Source organism: Pholcus phalangioides, unplaced genomic scaffold, assembly GCF_987345545.1.
Source record: "Pholcus phalangioides strain wild (caught in Gottingen) unplaced genomic scaffold, Ppha-v1.0 ptg000029l_1, whole genome shotgun sequence".
NCBI lineage: Eukaryota > Metazoa > Arthropoda > Arachnida > Araneae > Pholcidae > Pholcus > Pholcus phalangioides.
In genome coordinates this window covers 2176834-2198387 of record NW_028301619.1, presented here as the reverse complement: position 1 = coordinate 2198387, position 21554 = coordinate 2176834, and the positions used below count along the sequence as shown (strand labels likewise).

The following is a 21554-nucleotide window of genomic DNA, read 5'->3' as shown; positions in this document are numbered from 1 at the left end:
TTCTTTCCCCGTGGTCCATTTATCCTATATACCAAGTTTCATCAGAATGGACGCTACATACGTCTGAGTAGTGTCAGTTTATTTATAACCACCCCGTAACGTCAGCATTGATATAACCTTCTACGAATTTCACACGAACTGCACATGGAAGTTTCATTGATTCAGTGCAGCAGACACATACACAAAGGTCGGTTACTATTATTTGTGCAAATTGTAGGACAGTTGACTGCTCCTCGAGAGAAGTTAAAGACGAATAGACGGGCAATGACAGCTGTTAAAAGAATGTTCAAAACGGTTTACAGGATCCAAGTACTAAAAATACGATAAATACCGCATACGGGCAAATTTTTTCTTTCTTGGCGTATTCACCTATTAATGATACTCTATCCTATGGTAACTATGAATGTATATATAAATGCCTTTTTACACGTATTCTCTTTCGTGCGCAACAGCTGTGACCGAATTCAAAACCGCCTCCAAGAGTGTGCGTGTAAAAACGAAAGGAAGTGTAGTCAGGAGTGCGCGCAGAACGCGACACTAGAACGTTAACCGTGCACGCAAAATCGTAGTCAATACAACGTACCAGGCGTAGTCTTTCTGAAAACTTGGGTTTTTTTTACAGTATAAATAATTTTTTCAGCAATATACAGCATCACCTCTCGATAATGAGCACCCTTTGGGGATAAAAAATTTGTCTGCTAACGGGAAGTGTCCGTTTTTAGGTAAAAAACTACAATGAAGCCCGTTGACATAATTCAAAACAGTGCCCGTTAACGGGAGGTGTCCACTAAAGGGGAGTATTCGTTATGGGAGGTTCCACTGTATTGCTAATATAACTTGCCAGTTTTCTTTCAAATGCATATTGATGAGATTTACTTGGTTTTTTTCTAATGCAATGAATTTTAAATGATAAATTTGCACGAAAGTGGTTTCGTTTATTGGATTATTATAACAATCTAATTAAAAACTTTGATCTGTTTTTCTTTCAATTGACATGGATGAGAATTCCGTTCATTTTTTTTTTTCAGTCGCTAACTTCACAAGATGCATTTACTCAGAGGAAATATTTTAAAATTCACTCAATCTTTGAAGTAAGAGACTAAAATGATACTACTTCACACACAGCTCACCATTTAAACCAGAGGTCTTCAACCTTTTTCTAGTCACGAGCACTGACTGTACCCGTCATCAAAAGAAGAGCACCCTCTCGGCAAGTTTGACATGCGAATGCATGAAATCAAGATGACTACACCGCCTGGGAGCCTCTCACTGTGCAGGTCTGGGTTCGAATCCCGGTTCGGGCATGGATGTTTACTAACACTAACAAATCCCCTGGACGGATCATGCTGATCCCTAGGGAATACGTGAAAATTTCAATCCTTGAATACGATTTGTACAAGGTGTTAAATTAAAACGTTGATCAAGTGCTCGCGAGCACGAAATCGGGCACGAGCATCCAGCATTCTGGGTGCTTCAGAGAGCATCGTGGTGCTCGCGAGCAACGGGTTGAAGATGCGTGATTTGAACAGTAGAAATTTGAATCGAACATTATTGGAAGGAAAATATCCAGGGATGTACGGTTGTAAGAAAAAAAAAAAGCCTCATTGTAGCTGATTGTTTTTGAAGCTGTTTTAAAAAAAAAAAAATGTTGAACAAATCCACCCTACTAACTATTAAATTTTTGCTGCAAGCGATGTGCTATAATTTTGCACAAAAAGATCGCAAAGTAAGTCCAAGATCCAAAGTAAAGATTTTATCACCAGCTTCCATTCAAAAGCGTCTAATATGAGGTTGTGTCCAACTAGACAGCAATTAATTTAAAACAATGAGTAGTAAATTCTTATAATAAATAACAGCATATTTTCACACGCATGGCGTAAAATGCGTAAAGTGCAAAAGTGCGTAAAATGCGTGTGCACTTCCCAGGGACTCCGCACTCACTCGAAGAAAATAAAATAAATCAATAAATTTGATAAATAAATTAAAAATGAGGCCTAAAGAGTTCCACTATATAAATTAAATTTAAAAAGAGGTCGAGTCGAACAGGGCTTCGCCATAGAAATTATGAACTGAAAAGGGCTCCGCGAGTCAGAAAAGGTTGAGAACCGCTGATCTAGGTATTAGTGCAGATAAATAAACAGGTAGCAACCAGTCTTTTTTTTCTGTTTAATAAAATATAATTGAAAAAATACCTTTATATATATATAATAAAAGCCAAGAAATTATATATATTTAAAAATTAACAGATAGAAAAATGATCTACATATGGGCTAGCCCGCGTTTTTAGATCAAAAGTATGTTCAACTTTCAGTGAGACAGCCATTATCAGTTAACGATATTCTTTAATTTAGGTTATGAAAACGTAGCTCATTATCTTATCGGTGACATGATACCAACGAAATATGCAATAATTATCCATTAAAAATTACAGAGAATCAAATAAACTAAACCCGATAGTTTCGACGTATGAAACTAAAAAAAAAAAAAAAAATGGAAAATGGCATCTGCTTCACACGTGGACAACAGTGACGACGGATGACTTTATACTATTCAAAATCTTCTTGCTTAACAACAATGTAACACTTTCATGATCTCGTCGCCAAGATGCAGAACCTTCAATTAGCTCATTTGACAGATAGCCCATGTTTGGACCTTCTCCTCTAGCAGGTACAGAGGGTTTTACGCTTTACTAATCACCACTGCAAGGTAGTTGATGCACTACTTCGGTAAATTTAATTCAAATTATTTAAAAAAAAACTTTAATATCTCTTATATCCATCTAAATGCAACTTTCACTTTTCCTATCACCACCGTAAATACCGAAGACCAATCACGTGAGTTCATTATTGATCTACAGTGTATTTTAACAGTCACGGTAGTGATATTACTGACACGTTATAGAGCGATTAACAACCGGAATTTCGGAAATAAATGCGTAAAAATTCGTGCACTCATCCTACGGTACCCTTTTATTTATAAAGAGACAAAGGTTTTTCAACGACCTGGGTTCCAGGAGTTACAGTAAAGTGTAAAATCAGTGCTAAGGTAAAATTAAGTTATAATTACAAGGTGTGTGATGGTAATATATGACCAATTTTCTATATTTTTTATTTCGAACGGAATTCGAAATTTAATGTTATTGGGCTGTTAGCTATTTGCTGGACACGGGACCTAATTTTTTTTTCACTTCGGTGGTGCGTAGTTTTGCGCTAGTTCACCATATCGTGCCAGAAGTGTCATTCGGAAAATCACGTTATTATTTCCTTACGATACATTTGTGTTTCTTCTCAGGTTCCACCATTAGTTCGTTAATCATGACGTGCAGTTTTTAATGTTTTTTGTACTGTAATTTCATTGTATACATTCATTGTAATTTCAATCCGTTTAAAATTCTGTCTGTCGTGTAGGTTTCTTTAGAATATTTGACAGGTTGGTCCTTATGACCAAATATGCTACATAAATATGCTGTGCATGTGCGAGTATAAATTTTTTCTTCAGAAATTTCATGTGTGTGTGTGTGAGCTAAGCCCCCCCCCCCTAATTTCTATTCATTAAGAAAGAAAAAGATATATCTGTCCGGAATGTGTCTCTTATTCCCTCAAAAAATTTCAATTTTTGTGAGAGAGAGATTCATTATTTTAATTTAGTTAAAACTTAATAAATTTATTTTCTGGATGAAGTATACTCTCTTTATGTATTTAATTTCCAATTAAAAGTTTGATTTAAAAAAGTTATTTAACTAAGCAATCAGTTCTCGTAAAAATGCCTGTTACTTTGTTGAGATATGTACGTTCAGGACTCCATTGGCCGTATTACCTTCACACGTTGGGAATATGGTCAAGAGGTGGGACTCTTCGTGAAAAGGCTATTTTTTCATACTTTCCGTTGTGATATACAGTGGATCATTATCATTTTTTCTTTGAACACTTTTTCAAAAAGTATTTTTTTAACATTATCTGTTTTTCAGAATTTATCATACAGACAATAGCTAAAACCACTGAAGCTTAGAATGTCCAATTTATCCTCACTAAGGCACACAAATCGATATCTCCAAGTTGCCGCGACGCACACTTTGAGAAACACTGCTATAAGGCATGATTTTCTAGTGCAAAATATAAATGGTAATAAAAGACTTACTGTACTCGTTTGGAACATGATGATGATATGGGAATGACTGCTGATGGTTGCATTGCTGGACAGGGAAACCGTTGGTATTGCAGCATTGTTGCATACAAGAATTATGCTTCCTAGTCTCTTGGTACCCGTTACACGGTGGTTTCGAGTGAGCCACGGGAATGAGCGCTTGAGGCTGCGAATGCAAGAAATGCGAGCAACAGTTCGATACTTGCGGTGGCATGGAACACGGAACTTCGAGAGCTTGCAGGAAGGGCTCTTGGAATTCGTCGACGAGACCTCCCATACTGCCTTTTTGCTCGCAAGCCTCGTTTCTAACAACTGTCTTCTTGGTTTCGTAGTTTGTGGTGACACCGAGTCGACTGCACGTTGCAACGAGCGAATCGACTGCTTCGTGGCTGCTGACCGTGGTCACCGATTGGTAAGTACACGTTTTGCTCATGCGGATTGTCTCTTTGACTTTAAGCTTCGATTTCTTTTCAGATTTCGTCTTTTCTTTAAATTTCAAAGATTTGGCGGAATCCGATTTCTTTTCCCTTTTCGGTTTGTCGTCTGATGTAGCTTTAAGCTTTTTTGTACTATTTTTGTCTGTTATCGAGTTCTTTTTAGCGACACTCTTTTGACCTTTTAATTTCTTTTGTAAATTTAAATCACGTTCCGGTGAGTTTTTGGTTTTTTTGTGGTTTTTCGTATCTAATTTTAATTTTGGTCTACCTCTGGACCGCTTTATGACAGTTTCTTCCTTCTCTTCTGAAATGGAACAGAATGTTTGTACTTTTTCGGAGAGAGATTTTTCTAGCTTCACGCAGTTCACGCTGCTATGAATTATATGCTCTTTAAATTCTTTCACCTCTTTCTTTAGTCCGACGTGAACCTTTTTACAGTTTTGTTGGGAATTCAGGTCCGTTTCTTTCGGGTTTGGAGATAATTTTGATATTTCTCCGGGTGGGCGTCTATCAGAGGAGCAAATGACGTGCATTTTAGCCATGGCATCTAAGCTGGCCATTCTTTGAGGGTGATGCTTACTAGCGTCTCGAACGACTAGAGCTTTGCAGCTCGAAACAGTTGACGGTTGATCGTTATTGTTAGTGGTTTTCGTTTTCCGATTCACCGTCTTAGACGATTTGGCACTAGTATTGCTTTGCTTCTTAGGAAGCAACACATTCTTAACCAGAGCCTTCCCTTTTTTCTCAACCGGAGGCTTTAGGTTTAAATTAAGTTTTTTATTATTCATGTACTTTTTTGCAGTGTATTTTTTCTGACATTTTTCTTTGAGTTTCGAAGCCAAATTGTTCGCTTTAGAAGTAGATGCTTTTTGATTACTGACAGTAGTTGGTTTCCGCTGTTGTTTTATTCTCTTGCAAATTTTTAGTTTACTGTCAATCAACTTTTTGGTGGCACCTTTCACAGACGAAGAAACGCTAACAGAATTGCCATTTCTCGAGGATTCTTTACGAAATCGGTCACTTAACTTCAGTGAGTGTTTTCGAGAGAACGTTTTGGGCACATTAATTTTTTTCTTTAAATTTGAAATGGCCGATGACTTTCTGCCAGCACCGACGGGCTTTTTCTGAGGTACAGTAGAATTGGAATTCATGTCGCACATAAGAGAACCATTCTTTTCGATACCATTGGTGAGAGATTTCTCCATCTGGTTTGGTGCGCCCACCCTCAAAACGCAGGAATCATTATGCTTAGTATGTGGCGCAATCGAAGCATTTAGGCTGCCATTGATCACGCACTCGTTTTCAGATGTTTTCGAAATCATTTTGGGAACCTTCACCGGATGAATATGCACATCATTTTTTAACACGTGATTTTTCTGTAGCGATTTCTTCCTTCCGATGTTCAACGGCGAACTTTTCGTCAATTTGTTTTGCTTACATTTCACATATTTTAATTTTCGTACTTTGTTTATGCTAGGTTTACGAGAGGCGCATTGCTTTTTCAAAATCTTCTTCTTGGCGGTAATACTCACATTGTTGTTTTTGGACTTGTGAAACGGAATTTTTTGAATTTGCCTTGGAGCTCTCTTTAGATACTTCGGCTCTTTCAGCTTTTTTGTGGACACCTTGTCCTTTTTTGTTATCACAACTTTGGCCATCAGACTAGAACATGGAAATGATAAGGTGTTTTTCATTCCACTCGCAGTTCTTTGACTCCAGTTTCCGTTACGACAAAGTTTTCAAGACATTTCTGGAGAGTTAGCCGTTCCTATAAAAGAGAGTAAAATTTTGAATAGAATGCAAGTGTAAGCCATAACGAATCATATTCACGGTATCTGTAAAAAACAGCAATATTTACGGTTTTACTATAAAAGTACACGAGAACAAAACACTACAGTAACAATTGATATTAAACCACAACAATCACTTATTCTATCATTTTTCAAAATGGTAGTAATACATGTGTTACAATACATGCATTTATCAATGGCAAGTGCCAGCTTGAAAATAATGCCAATTCTTGCTCGCGACAAAATCGTACATCAACATGGTGATCATAATTAATGTTAGGACTTTAAAATGCTATAAAGGAAGAACCACTGGTCAAAATGACTTGAAAATTTGCGTGAATACTTCTAAAGCGATGGAATTTCGTTTTTCGAGAAAAGCCATTAGAAAATGAACTCGTCAACACGGTAGATTTGCTAACATAATGGAAACAACTGTCAGAGGTCAAAATGACAATTTAATCAACATCGCATTAGTTCATAATTCATGGAAACATCACGAAAAGGAGGCAGTAAAACAAAAACAAAAAAAAAAACCTACGATTCATACAAAAAATGTTCAATATGTTATGCACCGTGTTCTGTTGCGAATCAAAGTGTAAAATCCGCATTTTTCTCGACAAATCGGAGTATGTCGGTGGTAATGCTGTGGATGGCGTACGTAATGCATGATTTTGTCAGGCAAGTTCACAACCCGACCACTGTACGTAATACTATTGAGGGACTACCTAAAGCCAGAAGTTACAAGGATTGAGGTCAGGTTATTGGAAATTGGCGTCTGTGCTAATCCTATCCGAAATGATTCTTCAACAGCTACTTTACTGGCATTGCAATGTGCCATCTTGCATAAAAATTGTGCTATTCACACTGACGCTGTTGAAGTGCCATAATGATGTGATTGTGGAAAAGATTCATAACGGTCACTAGAGATGGTACAGGTAACCTCGAAAAATAATGAATCAACGATAAATGATTCCGTAAACCCGCACTAGAATGAAGTAGTAATGGTTGCAGGCATTAGGAACGGATCTTCGTTGACCCATATTCTGCATTTTTGCGTATTGACAGCATCTTGCTAATAGAAATGGACATTGTCTGTCCATAAAAAGGTACTTTCTCCCTATCGTCTCCATCCTGCGTGCGAATTCCCCGTATTTGACGAGTACTGCGCGATCTATATGTACATTTTTAGGGGGTTTTCCCCCCCCCTTTTCTTATATCTTTTTTTAAATTTTTGTCACAAAAACATATTCCTATGCACTACACAGTATAACATAGGGTCATATGGAACGGTACAATCAGCATTCGTATACAGGGTGATTTAGAAAAGATAGGGAAAACTTTAAGAGGTGATAGTACACACCAATACAAACAATTGTCAAAGAATGCATAGTCTAACATGAAACGCAAACGCACCAGCATGTTTGAAAACGGCCGCTCCGCAAACGTTAAAACAGCATTCCTGTTGAAATTTATAGGGAGCAGAAGAACACACCATGCATGCAAATGTGACCTGGGAAAGAAGAAACCGTATGCAAATCTGTGTCACAGTGAATAAAAGGCGCGGACTCAGTATTACCAAAGTGTGCCATTATCTCGTACGTTACAACTGTTAGAACGGTTGCACGCTAGAACAACTTCACAGGGCTGGCGTTCCCGCCTTTTATTCACTATGACGCAGATTTGCGCACAGTTTCTTCTTTCCCAGGTTACATTTGCATGCATGGTGTTCTTTTGTCCCGATAAATTTCAATATTAATGCTGTTTTAACGTTTGCGGAGCGGCCGTTTCCAAACGCGCTGGCGCGTTTGCGTTTCATGTTAGACCATGCATTCTTTGATGACAATTGTTTGTATTAGTATGTACTATCACCTCTTAAAGTTTCCCCATCCTGCATATAAATATGATAGAAACAGCACGAAAGAACGAAAATAGAATCCTCGGTCTTTTATGGTATGAACATACATTCGGACACACAGAGTCTCTTTTGAGTACACCAATTACCGGTGGTCATTGGATAGACAGCTTGAGCAGAACATGTGTAATTGCAGTTCTCTAAATTGTCATATTTGAACACTCAAAGATCAGATGTTCGGGATTCTCCTTTTCCTTTCTACAACTGCATAAGTCACTCTCTGCCAGGTTGACTCCTTAAGACAGGATTTGAAGTTATCGTGTTCGGTTGAAAATTGAGTGAGTCAGAAGTAAAATCGTTTCAATCGATATTACTGTATGGTTGGAAAGAAGCGTTTAGTTCATTTTGCAGTATTTGATTTTAAATATTCGGTTTTCCAACTTTCCCCTTTGCTAAACAACATTTCATTGTTTCAGAAGTATTCATGAAAATTTTCCCGTCTCTCTCTCATTCTGACCAGCGGTTATCATTTTACAGAGTTTTGCAATAGCAGCTTCAGTTATATTCACCCTGTAGTTAATAAACATCTGAACAAATCCAGTGCAATCATGTCTCATTTATATGAAACTAGACTTCCCTCACACAAACCAGAACTATCGAGCATATCGTTCGATTCTTTGACGAAAATCAATTATTGAAGAGCCTAAAAAGTGCGGTTAGGGACGAATAAAAACTTCACATCATTTTACGCGAGCAAAAGAATGCAAGTTGCAACTGTGAAATACGGACATATAAAGCCTACCTATAAAGCTAAAAAAAAAAAGAAAAAGAAAAAAGCTACGATGGCTTTCTAAGTTGCCACTAAAACTAATTCCCATCCGCGACGAAGCAGTGCATTTGCAATGTGCCTGCGGGTGCAACGGGCCGGTGCGGAGTTGGGTGCCACATCTTCCCTTACTCGCTGATCAGCGGAAATATGGCTGTCTATTAAATAACCTAGCAATTCAAGCAGCGAAAGGAATGAATACAAGTCGACACACCGATCAATAGTGGAGAAAGAAAAAAGAGGGGGGGGGGGATCGAATCCCCGCAGCCCTTGGAAAGCAACAGTAAAAAGCACGGGAGTTAGCAAAGAATACTGTAATAATAAAAAAAAAGAGGGTTAGGAGGTACCGCAGATATATATGCCACTATTGCAACTCCTTGGAAAGGCTTTTATGTTGTCCATGAGAACTCTTTGAGGATGAAGCAAAAAAAACAACAAAACAAAAAGCACTATTCCACCATATCTCTAAATGCAATTTGCTATCATCTCTAGACGCTTTTTTATGCGCTACAGTGCTTCATATTTTCATTGAACGCATACACTGAAAACAAAAAAAACGAAGTTGAGACTTGACTCTTCCTCTTAGCGTCTACAAACTGAATTCCGAGATTGGTTTTTATCCATGTTCTTCTAGACGCTATCAAAGTACACACTTTACTACGCTGTCAGAGGGGAAAAGGGTCAAGTGAAATTAATTAAGAATTAGTCAACATACATGAAAACTTATAAAGTCCGAGTCTGATCAACGTTTGTATTCTATTTGATCCATAATTATTTACTGTGCTCAATTTGAAACTTGGCACGTTAAAAAATGATTAGCAGCAAAAACATCATCTGTTTCGAACGATAATACTACAGAACGCAAGACAAACAATGCATTCATGTCATTTTTTCAATAGCAGTGTACCGTGCAATAAATATAAGAGATAAACCCTCTAGGTCCTGTGTATATTAGAATATACATGGTCAAAAAAATTTCTAAAATGCTAAGAAAAATTGAGAAAGTACATATTATAGTGTCATTTCAGCACAAAATACGGCTATATAAGTACAAAAAACTTTTTTATCTAGAAAAAGTCGATTCCTTGCCGGTCATTTTTTGAGAGCTGTGTAAATTATACGTGTTCAGAGTTATAAAATCGCACCAAATTGAGGGAATTGGAAATAAAATTCAAGGTAACAACTATTCAATTTTGCTAAACAAGATTTTATCAGTTTATAGATAACAATAAAACCAACGATAACTGTATATATTTTACTCTTAATTTTCCACTGTAACTAATTAAAAATTACATTCAAATTAAATTGCTGTCTTGATGCATTGTTCCAATTAAAAAACATTTTGTAAAAATATCTGTATTTGTAAAAAAAATATTTTTCAATAAGTTCTTCTGGGGATGAACCATAGTCTTCTTAATAATTAGCTGAACCATGTTCTGTTGAGTATAATGATATCGTCGCCCTCATGCTAGAAAGAAGGAATGCGCAAATTTTCACTGTTTTTGATCAGCTGGTTGGATACCTTATTTTGGCATTCAACTTTTGCCTGAAACGCGAATGTGTATCCCTATTGAAACACGTTACAGAACATTTTCGGAAAATAATTTCTTTAAAGTAACATGGATATATAGAGTAAACATTCAAACATTTCCCACGGACATTGCACATTCATGCTTCTAGCATGATGGGGACGAAGTTTATAGTTATATGAAATATCACTGCTTGTAATGGAGCGCGTACGCCGATATAACTATCTTTTACACTACCAACACTAACATTAAATTTAGTGCCCAGTTCCATACATTATTCAAATCCCCCAGCTATTATGAGAATTACGAGTGCGAAAACGAGACGACGATTATGATAAAAAAAAAAACTTTATTGATCAACATTATATTGAAGAAAACTAAATGTAATTCAATGATGAACCAATTGCCTTAAAAAAAAATTCACGTATTTTTTGAGATAAACAAAGGAAAGGACTAAGCCCTTCCACAATAGCAAACTCGTGTCAAAAACAAAGTTTTGTAATTTTATCATAACTTGAGGACTTGTACAACAGCAGTTAGAAAATCTGATTTACAGGGTGGGCAAAAAGTCCGTAGAAGCTTTAAAAATGAATGAAAACCGGAAAAATAACCGAAATAAAAAACGGTTTGCACGGTTAGCATCGCTAGGTCACGGGAATTTTTTTTAAGACAGGAAAAAAAACCGCCGATAGGTGGCGCTGGCACGAGTGACTTCGGTGGAAGTATGCAAATGAGACGGTTATAAGAACTTGCGATCCTAATCCACAAGCAGTTCACCGTTGTGAACCGTGTATGCGGACCTGCTGCACTCTGCCGTTGCTGGATTTGTGACTCGTCTGCAATCTGTTATCCCCTGTGGTGGTGGTCATGTGGAACACATATACTGCTGTAATAAACTATTTGGAGGCATTCTGTTCGTTATTTGGGTATCGTTTCTTAGACTTGTGCACGTCAGCGCCACCTATCGGCTGTTTTTGAGTTATTTTTTTCCTGTCTTAAAAAGTTCCCGTGACCTAGCTTATCTTGCAAACCGTTTTTTTATTTTGGTTATTTTGCCGGTTTTTATGAATTTTTCAAATTTCTACGGACTTTTTTCCCACCCTGTATTTGATCGTTAACGTGGCCATGTTAATTACCGAGTTCTCTCAAATGAAAATTAATGTATTTTATAAACAAGAAAAATTTCAAAGTACATTTTGAACCCAATAATCTTTATTGACTCTTAAATTACACTTCCAAGTCACAAATTTGTACCCAATACGAAGTATTTTCTCAAAATAAACAATCCAAATAACTATTCAGTAAGCGAATATAGTTTTTTAGGTTTTAAAATTTCTGCCTCATTTCTAAAACCATTTAAATACAAAAATTTACAAAACGGATATAATTTAACCGATTCAACCAAGATCGTTCTGAAGTCAGTTCTAATAAACACCTTCACCAAACTTCGTTGTACAATATGCAGCGATGCAAAGTTTAAACACTAAGAATATCAGGCGCTTAAATTAAAACCGTTAGGCTATAAAATTCATTGTATACAGGATGGTAGAGAAGTGTGGACATAATTGAAAAAAGCTATTAAAGACAACTATATATATACACACACACATACACATACATATACACACACACATACATATACATATACACACACACATACATATACATATACACACACACATACATATACACACACACACACATATACATATACACACACACATACATATACATATACACACACACATACATATACATATACACACACACATACATATACATATACACACACACATACATACATATAATTTTTTTTATTGGACTGAACACATAAGGCATACAATCGAAACAGAGAGAAACGCACAAAAACCCCCACAGAAAATGACATTACGATGACACAGACACACTGTGACCCCAAAGGACTGAAAGTCCTTCCAGTGGACCAATATAAATTAAATTAAAGAGTTAATTGGATTATGCAACAGCCTTCTTGAAGTATCAATTGGTTATATATTTTTAGATTATTTTACTGAACAAAGAAAACATACATACATTTAAATGCAAACACAAAATTACTCAGTTGATATATACACAGAACTCACGTACAATCACATGCATTTTTCAGTTGATTAACAGAAATGGTTATATTTTTGAAGTTTTTAGGATGAATTATTTTATTTGTGTTGTTTTATGCTCTATTATTTTTGTAGTATGGATTCTAGACTAGTGTTTATTGAGAATATAACTATATTGTGATTGGATCTTGTGTTATATTAATAATAACATACTATTGCTTGATGCCTTTCATCACCAAATTAAGGTATACAAAAAATGACATCAAGCGATGTGTAATAAACGCTGCAATTTTTCGCGTCATTCCAATATTGCCTACCGTATTCGGATGGGATAGAGTAAGTTCTCGTATGATTAATTGCATGGTATAGATTTTATTATATATATTATCTAATTTTTTTGTACATTTGTTTGATAAGCACGTCCCCAAGCAGTGATTCCATGTTATCCAAGCATAAAATAAATCTTTTAAAAAGTTATTGTCGATTGTGTTTTTTTAATCTATATGAAATGGCATGTCCTCAACCTCTTTATTATTTTTTCACATTGAGAGTTCCATTTCAAGTCCATCTTGCATTATTATTCCTAGGTAGTCGTATTCATGAACTTTTCAATTTCATAGCAGTTACATTGTGAAATATACTAACATGGACAGTGATCATGGATTTGGATTTTTATGTTACTGAAACTATTTATATTTCTCGTTTTTAAGAAAAAAAATGTATTTGATTTTTTGTATACTTAGTTTATTTTTCTTCAACCAAGTGTTGATTTTGAATAGGTCCTTTTCGACTGTTTTTTAGTAAATTTGTAATTTCGGTATTTTCTACATACAGTATTGAGTCGTCTGCGAACGAATATGTCATTTATGTAAACAAGAAATAATATCGGCCCAAGAACCAATCCCTGGGGGACTTCTTTTCAGGACTTCTTTTTTTACTTCCAACTGAATCAGTACTGGGGGAGTTCAAAGTTTATACGGAACAATCATCGTCGAGTCCAAACCACTGAAGCTATAATACTGATAAAAATTTTATACTTATATCTATACAAATAACATGTTCTGACTGATTCATCATCACAGAACCGAAACAGCTGAAACTATAAATATGAAATTTGGTCAGTATAGTTTTACTCTATGACGTAAATACTCACTGAAGGGGCTTTTCGAAATTTGACTCTTAAAGGGGTCATGAGGGGTTTCAGAGATTATATAAAGATATCACACCGAGCCGAAACCGCTGAAGCTATGAATATGTAATTTGGTCAGTAGTTTCATTTTACGATGAAACTAAAATAAACTTATGATGACTCACTAAAACGGGATTTCTGCAAATTCAACACCCTAAGGGGGTTAAAATGTTACATGGGGGAATCATCGTCAAGCAATTTTCAAATTCCCAAATCCACGCGAGCGAAGCCCCGGGTAACAGCTAGTACAGTCGAATCCAATGATAACGAACTCTAAGAACACGACAAATCACTTCGAAGTAGCAAAATTTCGTTGTAAAGGAATTCCAGATTTTTACATTGTTTTCAATGTTTATCTGGGGAATTAGAAAAGTTTTCGTTAAAACGGGAATCGACTGTATATAAATATGATAGAAAGAACGAAAACAGAATCCTCAGTCTCTTATGGTATGCACAAACCTTCGAACCGGTGGCCATTGGATTGACAGCTTGCGCAGAACGCGTGTAATCGCAGTTCTCTGAATTCTCACATTTGAACACTCAAAGGTCAGAGATATATGTTCGGGATCCTTCTTTCCCTTTCTTTCCACAACAGCAGAAGTCGCTCTCTGCCAGGTTGAATCTGTTAAGGGATGTCACGACCCCTGAAGTCGAATTTTCTTCGTAAAAAATTCGAATTTCATTTGATTGCAAATAAAATACTAATAATTTCGTGTCATTCGGTTAATTTGTTCTTTCAATATAAAAGAAAGAGGTAATGAGTTATAGTGTAAATGTATACAAAAAAACACTTTGAACGTGATTTTGTACTGATTTCTTCACCTATTTTAACTGCTTGTTTTCTATTAATGTTTTAAACCAGTTTAATGTATTACCTCGTATGCCAGCTGTAGTGACAATTTCTCTGTTAGTATCAGCAGATTCACAGTCAAAAGTTCTTTTTAAATCCAGAAAAACCATTATTGAATATTAATTATAGTTATATTCGGTGTTTAAATAGTTACTTAGTTGCAAAATGGGTATTTTTGTTTTTTTGAAACCCACATTGGTTAGGTGCTAGATAGTTCTGCTGATTTAAGAAACTTATGAGCTGTTTTTTCATACACTTTTCTATTACTTTTGAAAACATGGGAAGAATTTATAAGGGTCTGTAGTTTAATAAGTTATCCGTCTCTCCTGTTTTATAAATAGGATCTACAATGGCACATTTTAACTCACTATAAAAAAATCAATTTTGTGTATAGATGAATTAATTCGTTTTTTTATTATATCCATGTGTGATAATTTTCAGAGTATTTATATAGTAATGTTTCTCAAAGTGTGCGTCGCCAACCTTTGTCAGGGACATTGCAGCGAGCTAGAGATATTGATCTGCATGCCCATTTAGGCTTTGAAGTGGTTCTTTTATATGGGAAAATATCCACCACAAACTATACTGGGGAGCCACAGGTGAATCATGAATTTGGTAAGAGAGCCGCGGGTGACAAAAATTAGAGAACCACTTCTATAAGGACTTGACATCCTCCGCGTCATTCAACAGGTGAGCAGGTAAAAATTTTTTAATAAGTAGAAAGAAAACTTCGAAACCTTCTCTTTCAAATGCTTTAAGCCGTTTGTCTCGATCTCTCTCTTTAACAGTTTTTTAAAATATTTTTTTTTTTCAAAACAGGGTCAGATTTCTGGACCACCTGGTATATTGTGTATGGTGGGCTCATTATTTATATAGTTTTAATTCACAATTTGTCTAGGCTTCGGACATCACACACGTTTCGTAGACTTTTATTCGATGCAAAAAGGATAGCGTTTATTGCACACTTGAAATTAGTGTTTAAATAGAACAAGGAAAAAATGCAGTTGTTTCACAAGTTCATGCCATTGTATCAAATTTGCACCTAGTAATATTAAGAGAAAAAAAATGGAATTTAAACGAGTAAAATGCTAGGTGCCCTACTAGCATCATTTGCTTGAGGTTTTTTTCTAAAGCAAATACAAAAAAAGTGGCTCTCTTGATTTCGACAGAGTTCGGCTTCAATTAAGTAAACATGGGATTTCTCAACAGTCGCCAGGAAACAAAAACACGTGAACAGATATCATAGAACACAATTCACTACCAATTGCTGGACTTTTAAGTTGACCTACGGCGAAAAGATTGTTTTTGATCGAGAAGTCGTATTACGGGCACAAAGTACGGCTTCCGTTGAAATTACTTGGCACGTAATCAACCAATCAATGCAAGATTTATTTTTCCCACAAACATATTTACAGACCAATTAATAAAAATGGGGACAATCAATTGGGTTTTGAACCCGATTTATCGCATTTTATGCCGTTTTGTCTAAACTTTTGAAATAATGTTAATTCTATTTTCATGCCATTATAGGATTCGTAAAGTGTATGACTTGAACATCTTGTAAAATAAATTAATGTAGAAACAAAAATGTGCGAGCAAATTTGTAACAATTTATTAAGTATATTATCTCAAAAACGGGATAATCTCCTCTATTGCTTAAGCATTTGCGTGCGGATTCGACCGTATAATCCAGCGGTTCTCAACCGGTGCTCCTTGTGCACTCTCCAGGGGCTCCCCACTCGAAGAAAATTAAAAAAAAACTAAAATTTAAAAAAATAATTGTAAATATTTTTAAATAGTAAAAATAAATCGGTAGCTTTGATAAATAATTAAAAAATTGGCCTACTCCACCATAGAAATTTTTTACTTGAAAGGGCTCCGCGCGCGAGTCAAAAAAGGTCGAGAACCGCTGGTATAATCACATAAAGGTGTGTTGCAATACCTTCATGTTATGCTAAACAGATATATGTATTCGCAATAACTAATTACTTGATCGAAATAAGAGTTTGATAAAACAGAGTACATCTATTTTGTTTCACAACAAAAGGATATTTGCTGAAGGCCAACATTTTATTGGATTAAAAGAAAAAATACCATGCGCTTTTAGTTTACAATAAATTTATCATTTTTATAGGACATTAAAATTGTCACGAACATTGAAGTTCAAACCTTCTAATGCTCTCATTACTCAGAAATAATGAGCTTAGTAAGTTGTTCAATCGCTAGTTGAAGATTTAAGAGGGGAAAAAAAGTGGAAATTATAATCTCATTCGTGCGAGAGAACATCACTGACTATCTGTGCAGTTAATTAAATTTATATTAAAATCTAAAAACGCAATAGGATCACTCTGGCAGATACTTATTCAGTCAACAGAACATTCAGGTTCTTTAGTAACATTAACTTCATCTTATGGTAACCCAACCTGGATCTCTGAATATTAGGGCAATTTTGATGTTATGCTAAAGCTTTTTCGGAGAAAAATCTTCAACATTACTTGGGAAAAGCTGAGTTACGTAATCAGACTCGAGCTCGGTTAGTCGAAAATAACTATATTATTCTAAGGCCGGGATTACACTATAAAAGTGTTATTAAAGTTCTTTTATAAACTTCAAAAATGCAACCAATAAGCTCATCGGTTACATTCGAGCGAATGCAACCAATTATTGGTTGTTTTTTTTCCAAGTTTTAAAAGAGATTTTTATCAAACCTTTATAGTGTATAATCCTTTCCAAAAAAAACACCACTTATTTTTTTAGTCCCGTTCGAATCTTAAAAATACCAAACTACAGAATACTTAAGACTGTCTTGATCAACAGTTCGAAAAAAGCGAGACATTCACTCTCTGATAAGCATAACTGGTTTACCTTCGTCTGGAAAATATTTGGGGAATATCTCTCTCTCTCGAGTTTTTTGAGAGAAACGCTAGACCAGTGTTTCCCAAAGAGGGCAATATCGGCTCCAGGTGGGGGGGGGGGCGATAGAAACTACTGGTCCAGTATAGGATCCTTTGGGTTGATTTGAGTTGGGGGGCGATGGGGAAAAAAATCTTGAGGGGGGGGGGCATGGAGCAAAAAGTTTGTGAAACTATACTCTGTACTAAAATTTGGTGAAAGATCATATACCAAAAATTTCCCAGATATTATGAGATCTGAATAAGGAGGATATTTCAAGTGGCTATAATGCGATCTAAGTATACAAGCTGGCTTATTCAATGTGTACAATTCCGAAAAATTCCCTCAGTACGGGCTCTTAAAACCCAAACTTAACACATTTAGAATGATAATTTGACAAGAGTGTTCATAGATACGACTCGAACAGGAAATAATTTATGTGAAGGAAAACGTTCTGCTTTTAAATTCTGTCAAATTACGTGTTCTGTAATAAAAATGCCCTCCAGACCTGGCTACGTTTCTCTCCAACAAAAATGCTTACAGTAATGTATAAGTTAAAGTACTTCAATAAAAACTACATTAAACAATTTTTGAATTATTACGATACCTACGACTCGTAAAATCTACTGGTTTATATTTGTCACAAAAAAAAAATTCAGATTTCTTTGAACTATTGATGATTTAAATTGTTGCATATAATCTGCATATAAAATTTGTTCTAATAATAATCAATATAATTAAAACCGAAATAATTGTGCATAGTGTATTTAGTATGTGTATGGTTTCGTTTTTTTCCAATCTTTTTCTCCCTCTAATTACAAAATACAAAAGCATGTATGCAAATAATGTTTCATACATCAGCTGACGTATTTTATTGCAGTGTTTCTTAATCTTTTTTCACCCATGGCTCCCTTTGGACCATATTTTCTTCTCGTGGTCTCCCCGCCTTCTCATCTAAGAGCGAGATAATTTCTTATATAGTGATAATTTCTAACTTATAGTGAAATTCTTTTTTTATAACTAAGGGCGATCTCTGGACACCTAGGCTAGAGTTTTCCTGCGGGTGCTCTATTCCGGGAAGTTTTAACATCATGGGCTTCGAGCAAAATAATATCCTGGGGTCTTCCGAAGGCCCATTAGCTGGAAGTAACATGTTGCATAAGTTGCATATTTACATACTTGAGCGCGAAAATCATAGCACCAGATCTCATTGTGTAGCGCTTCTATGGACAAGAGGCCACCGGCGGGGCCATCTTAACAGCACCATGGGCCCCCGAGCAAAATGATGGTGGAAGCCCCCAGATTTTTCTGGATGCCTACTAGCCTACTAGACGTGAAAAGGTGTGCATTTACAGTCGAGAAGGCCTTCTCGACTGTAAATACTGTACCACTCTATGGATTTACATACTTTAAAAAATCGTTGCATCGCATCTGATTATCAGGGGGGGGGGAGAGCAGACTCAGGGACATGGTTTTTTCGGACACGTCTCGGGATAGAAAAGGTAGCCTCGCGTAAGCATATCGTTCTACGAGTGATTTTACTAGATTCTGAAAGTATCACACCCTTTCCCATCAATATTTTACTCCAAAGCTTCATTTCTTCACATGTAACAGCAAATTCAAAACATAAAATGGAAAGAATACGATTTCACCTTACGTGCAAAAGCGATTCTGATTTTTACCTTCAAACTGGCTGCAGTAACGAACGTTTTAAGGACCTTTTGCGCAAATCCAAAGCTATGCATTTAAGGGTTAAAAAGACTATCCATAGCAGATTTCGGTGTTTTAATCCACATCAAAAAGACAATTCGGATATCATTTCAAGTTAGCTGAAAAGCCAGGAAAACAAATAAATACAATTCGCTTCCACATAAAAATATTTGTTATTACGATTTCACTCATTATATGTCCCAAAATTAACTTTTTAAAAAAAAAAAAAATTGCATAAAAATGATAAATGAAATATGAAAAAAACCATTTGCTAAAAAGTTTTAGCAAATGGTTTAGCATTAGTTATTAATAAATTAATTATTATTTATTAAAAAGTTTAGGATATTTTTATTGAGTTTGTAATGTTTATAGCAGTAAGTTCAATATTTAGATACAACAATCAAAACTAAAAATTTCACTGCTTAACTAGAAATGAAAACAAGCGTTCCCCAAAAAAGGGACAATGCTAAATAATTAGTTAACTGACTTTCAACGAGTTTCAATTGTTAGGAGATCGTAACTTAGGCTGATGGCATAACCATACGAGGTGCTTTTAGCTAGCTGAACTTTTGCTACGGGTTCTCTCGATAGCGTTAAGTAACACAATTTTGATTCTTTTCCCTCAAAAAACCCCACGTGAAAACTGAAATGTTCCCACCCATAAATTAGTTGAACCTTTATACTCCTCTTTGCACATCTAGATTTTTCTCTTGCATGTACGGAAAGGAATTTCTCCGAATATTTTTGCAATTTAAGGGGTTTCGTATGCAAGGGTTAAAACAGCAAATACCTAATGCAAGACACAGACATATTGGAACAGCATTGGGTATGTGACGATTAAAATTGCATCGGGTAATATATTGCGTCAGTAATGGTATGAAATGCACTCAGTTGACCTTCAATGGAATCTCTAAAGCACTCTGCAAACATGTATGAAAGCAGCTGTGTGTCTTATTACATTTTTCGCAACAAAGTTTCCTCAACGACTAGTGATTTAGGAATAATAATAGTGATAAACTGGGGTTTATATTGTCAAGAAGGAGTTTAAACCCTTTTAGCGGCACAGCAGAAATCACTAAACTCCCTTGAAAATGTCGTATCTTTTTAAATAAGAAGTAAACTTTCTTCCGGTTTTAAGCAGGTGTTAAGGGGTATAGGGAAAAGTGTTTCATTGAAACAAAGTTTACAAAATGTCTGGGCTTGTCAATACTAAAATAAAAAGCTTTTAAGGAAGCGAGATATCTCGTCAATGCCACTTAAAGGTTTAAACGCATAAGTTTTGTGTACAAAATTTCTAACGGTTTAAAACTATTCATGTCCAGCACTTGATTGAACCTCTTCAAATAAAACAGTATTACACAAGTTTGTCTTTCATTCATCGGTAGAGAAACGTTCCTTTAGAATACTTTACAAAGTTACAGAAAATCGTGGCATTATGAAGAAACAATGATAGAGGAGAAATAATAACCCGAGTCGTGGGAAATGTATAGTTACATGCATTTAAAATCGACACAAAAATTGTTTCAAACTATTTGTTGACACTAAATACATAGTAAAAGAATAAACTAGGGTTGTGTATTGTCAAAGAGGAATGTTTTAACCCTTTTAGCGCACAGCAATAGATCTGAGCTCAGTATTGTTCTACCGTATTTGCATGAACGAGTTTTCCTCGCTGTCTTGTAACATGCACCGAAGTGCAATTTTTCACTGAGGTCTGGTAAGGTTGTTATGCGTTTCTGTTTGTCAAATTATCATGAAATCAACACCAAAAATGTACTACAACTTTGTAATCGACATCATTCTCAGTTACCGAGTTGCATTCTCTCTAACCGTCTTATCTTTCCATTTGGGATATCAAAATATTGTTTTGTATAGATAGACTAAATTTGAGTGCAGGGATTTATGCTCTTTCAACAATAAAAGAGGACGATATGGACTTTATTTTGAATCTTATATAGCAGTGGTTCCACGTGCTTGAAAAATATTGTGGCCCGATTAATTTTTTCTTCTGTAAGATGAAGGCCCGGTTGCATATTTCGGAAGTGCACCGCTATTCCACGATCCCTTCTTGTTTTTGGTATCTGATCACTGAACAGCGGTACAAACAAGGTAGGTATTTTAACCAGTTCCGAGAGATATTTCAAAAAATGTGCAATCGCTCCATTTTCAATGCAATATAAATTATTTTATTTTTTAAAAACAAAAAGTTTATACACCGAAATCACAAACTGTAATATTGAAACAGCCAAAGACAGAACACG

General features: G+C 35.6%; 1 protein-coding gene across 4 annotated transcripts in view; it reads right to left on the bottom strand.

Moving 5' to 3' along the window:
* LOC149067571 (uncharacterized) overlaps positions 1–21554 on the bottom strand; it is a 251303-nt gene that overhangs the window by 33132 nt on the left and 196617 nt on the right. For all 4 annotated transcript variants that reach the window (XM_089252450.1, XM_089252452.1, XM_089252451.1 and 1 more), the window contains one exon: positions 4138–6348. In XM_089252450.1, coding sequence (XP_089108576.1) covers positions 4138–6274 — 2137 coding nt within the window. In that variant the 5' untranslated portion in view covers positions 6275–6348. The remainder of the gene's footprint in view (positions 1–4137; positions 6349–21554) is intronic.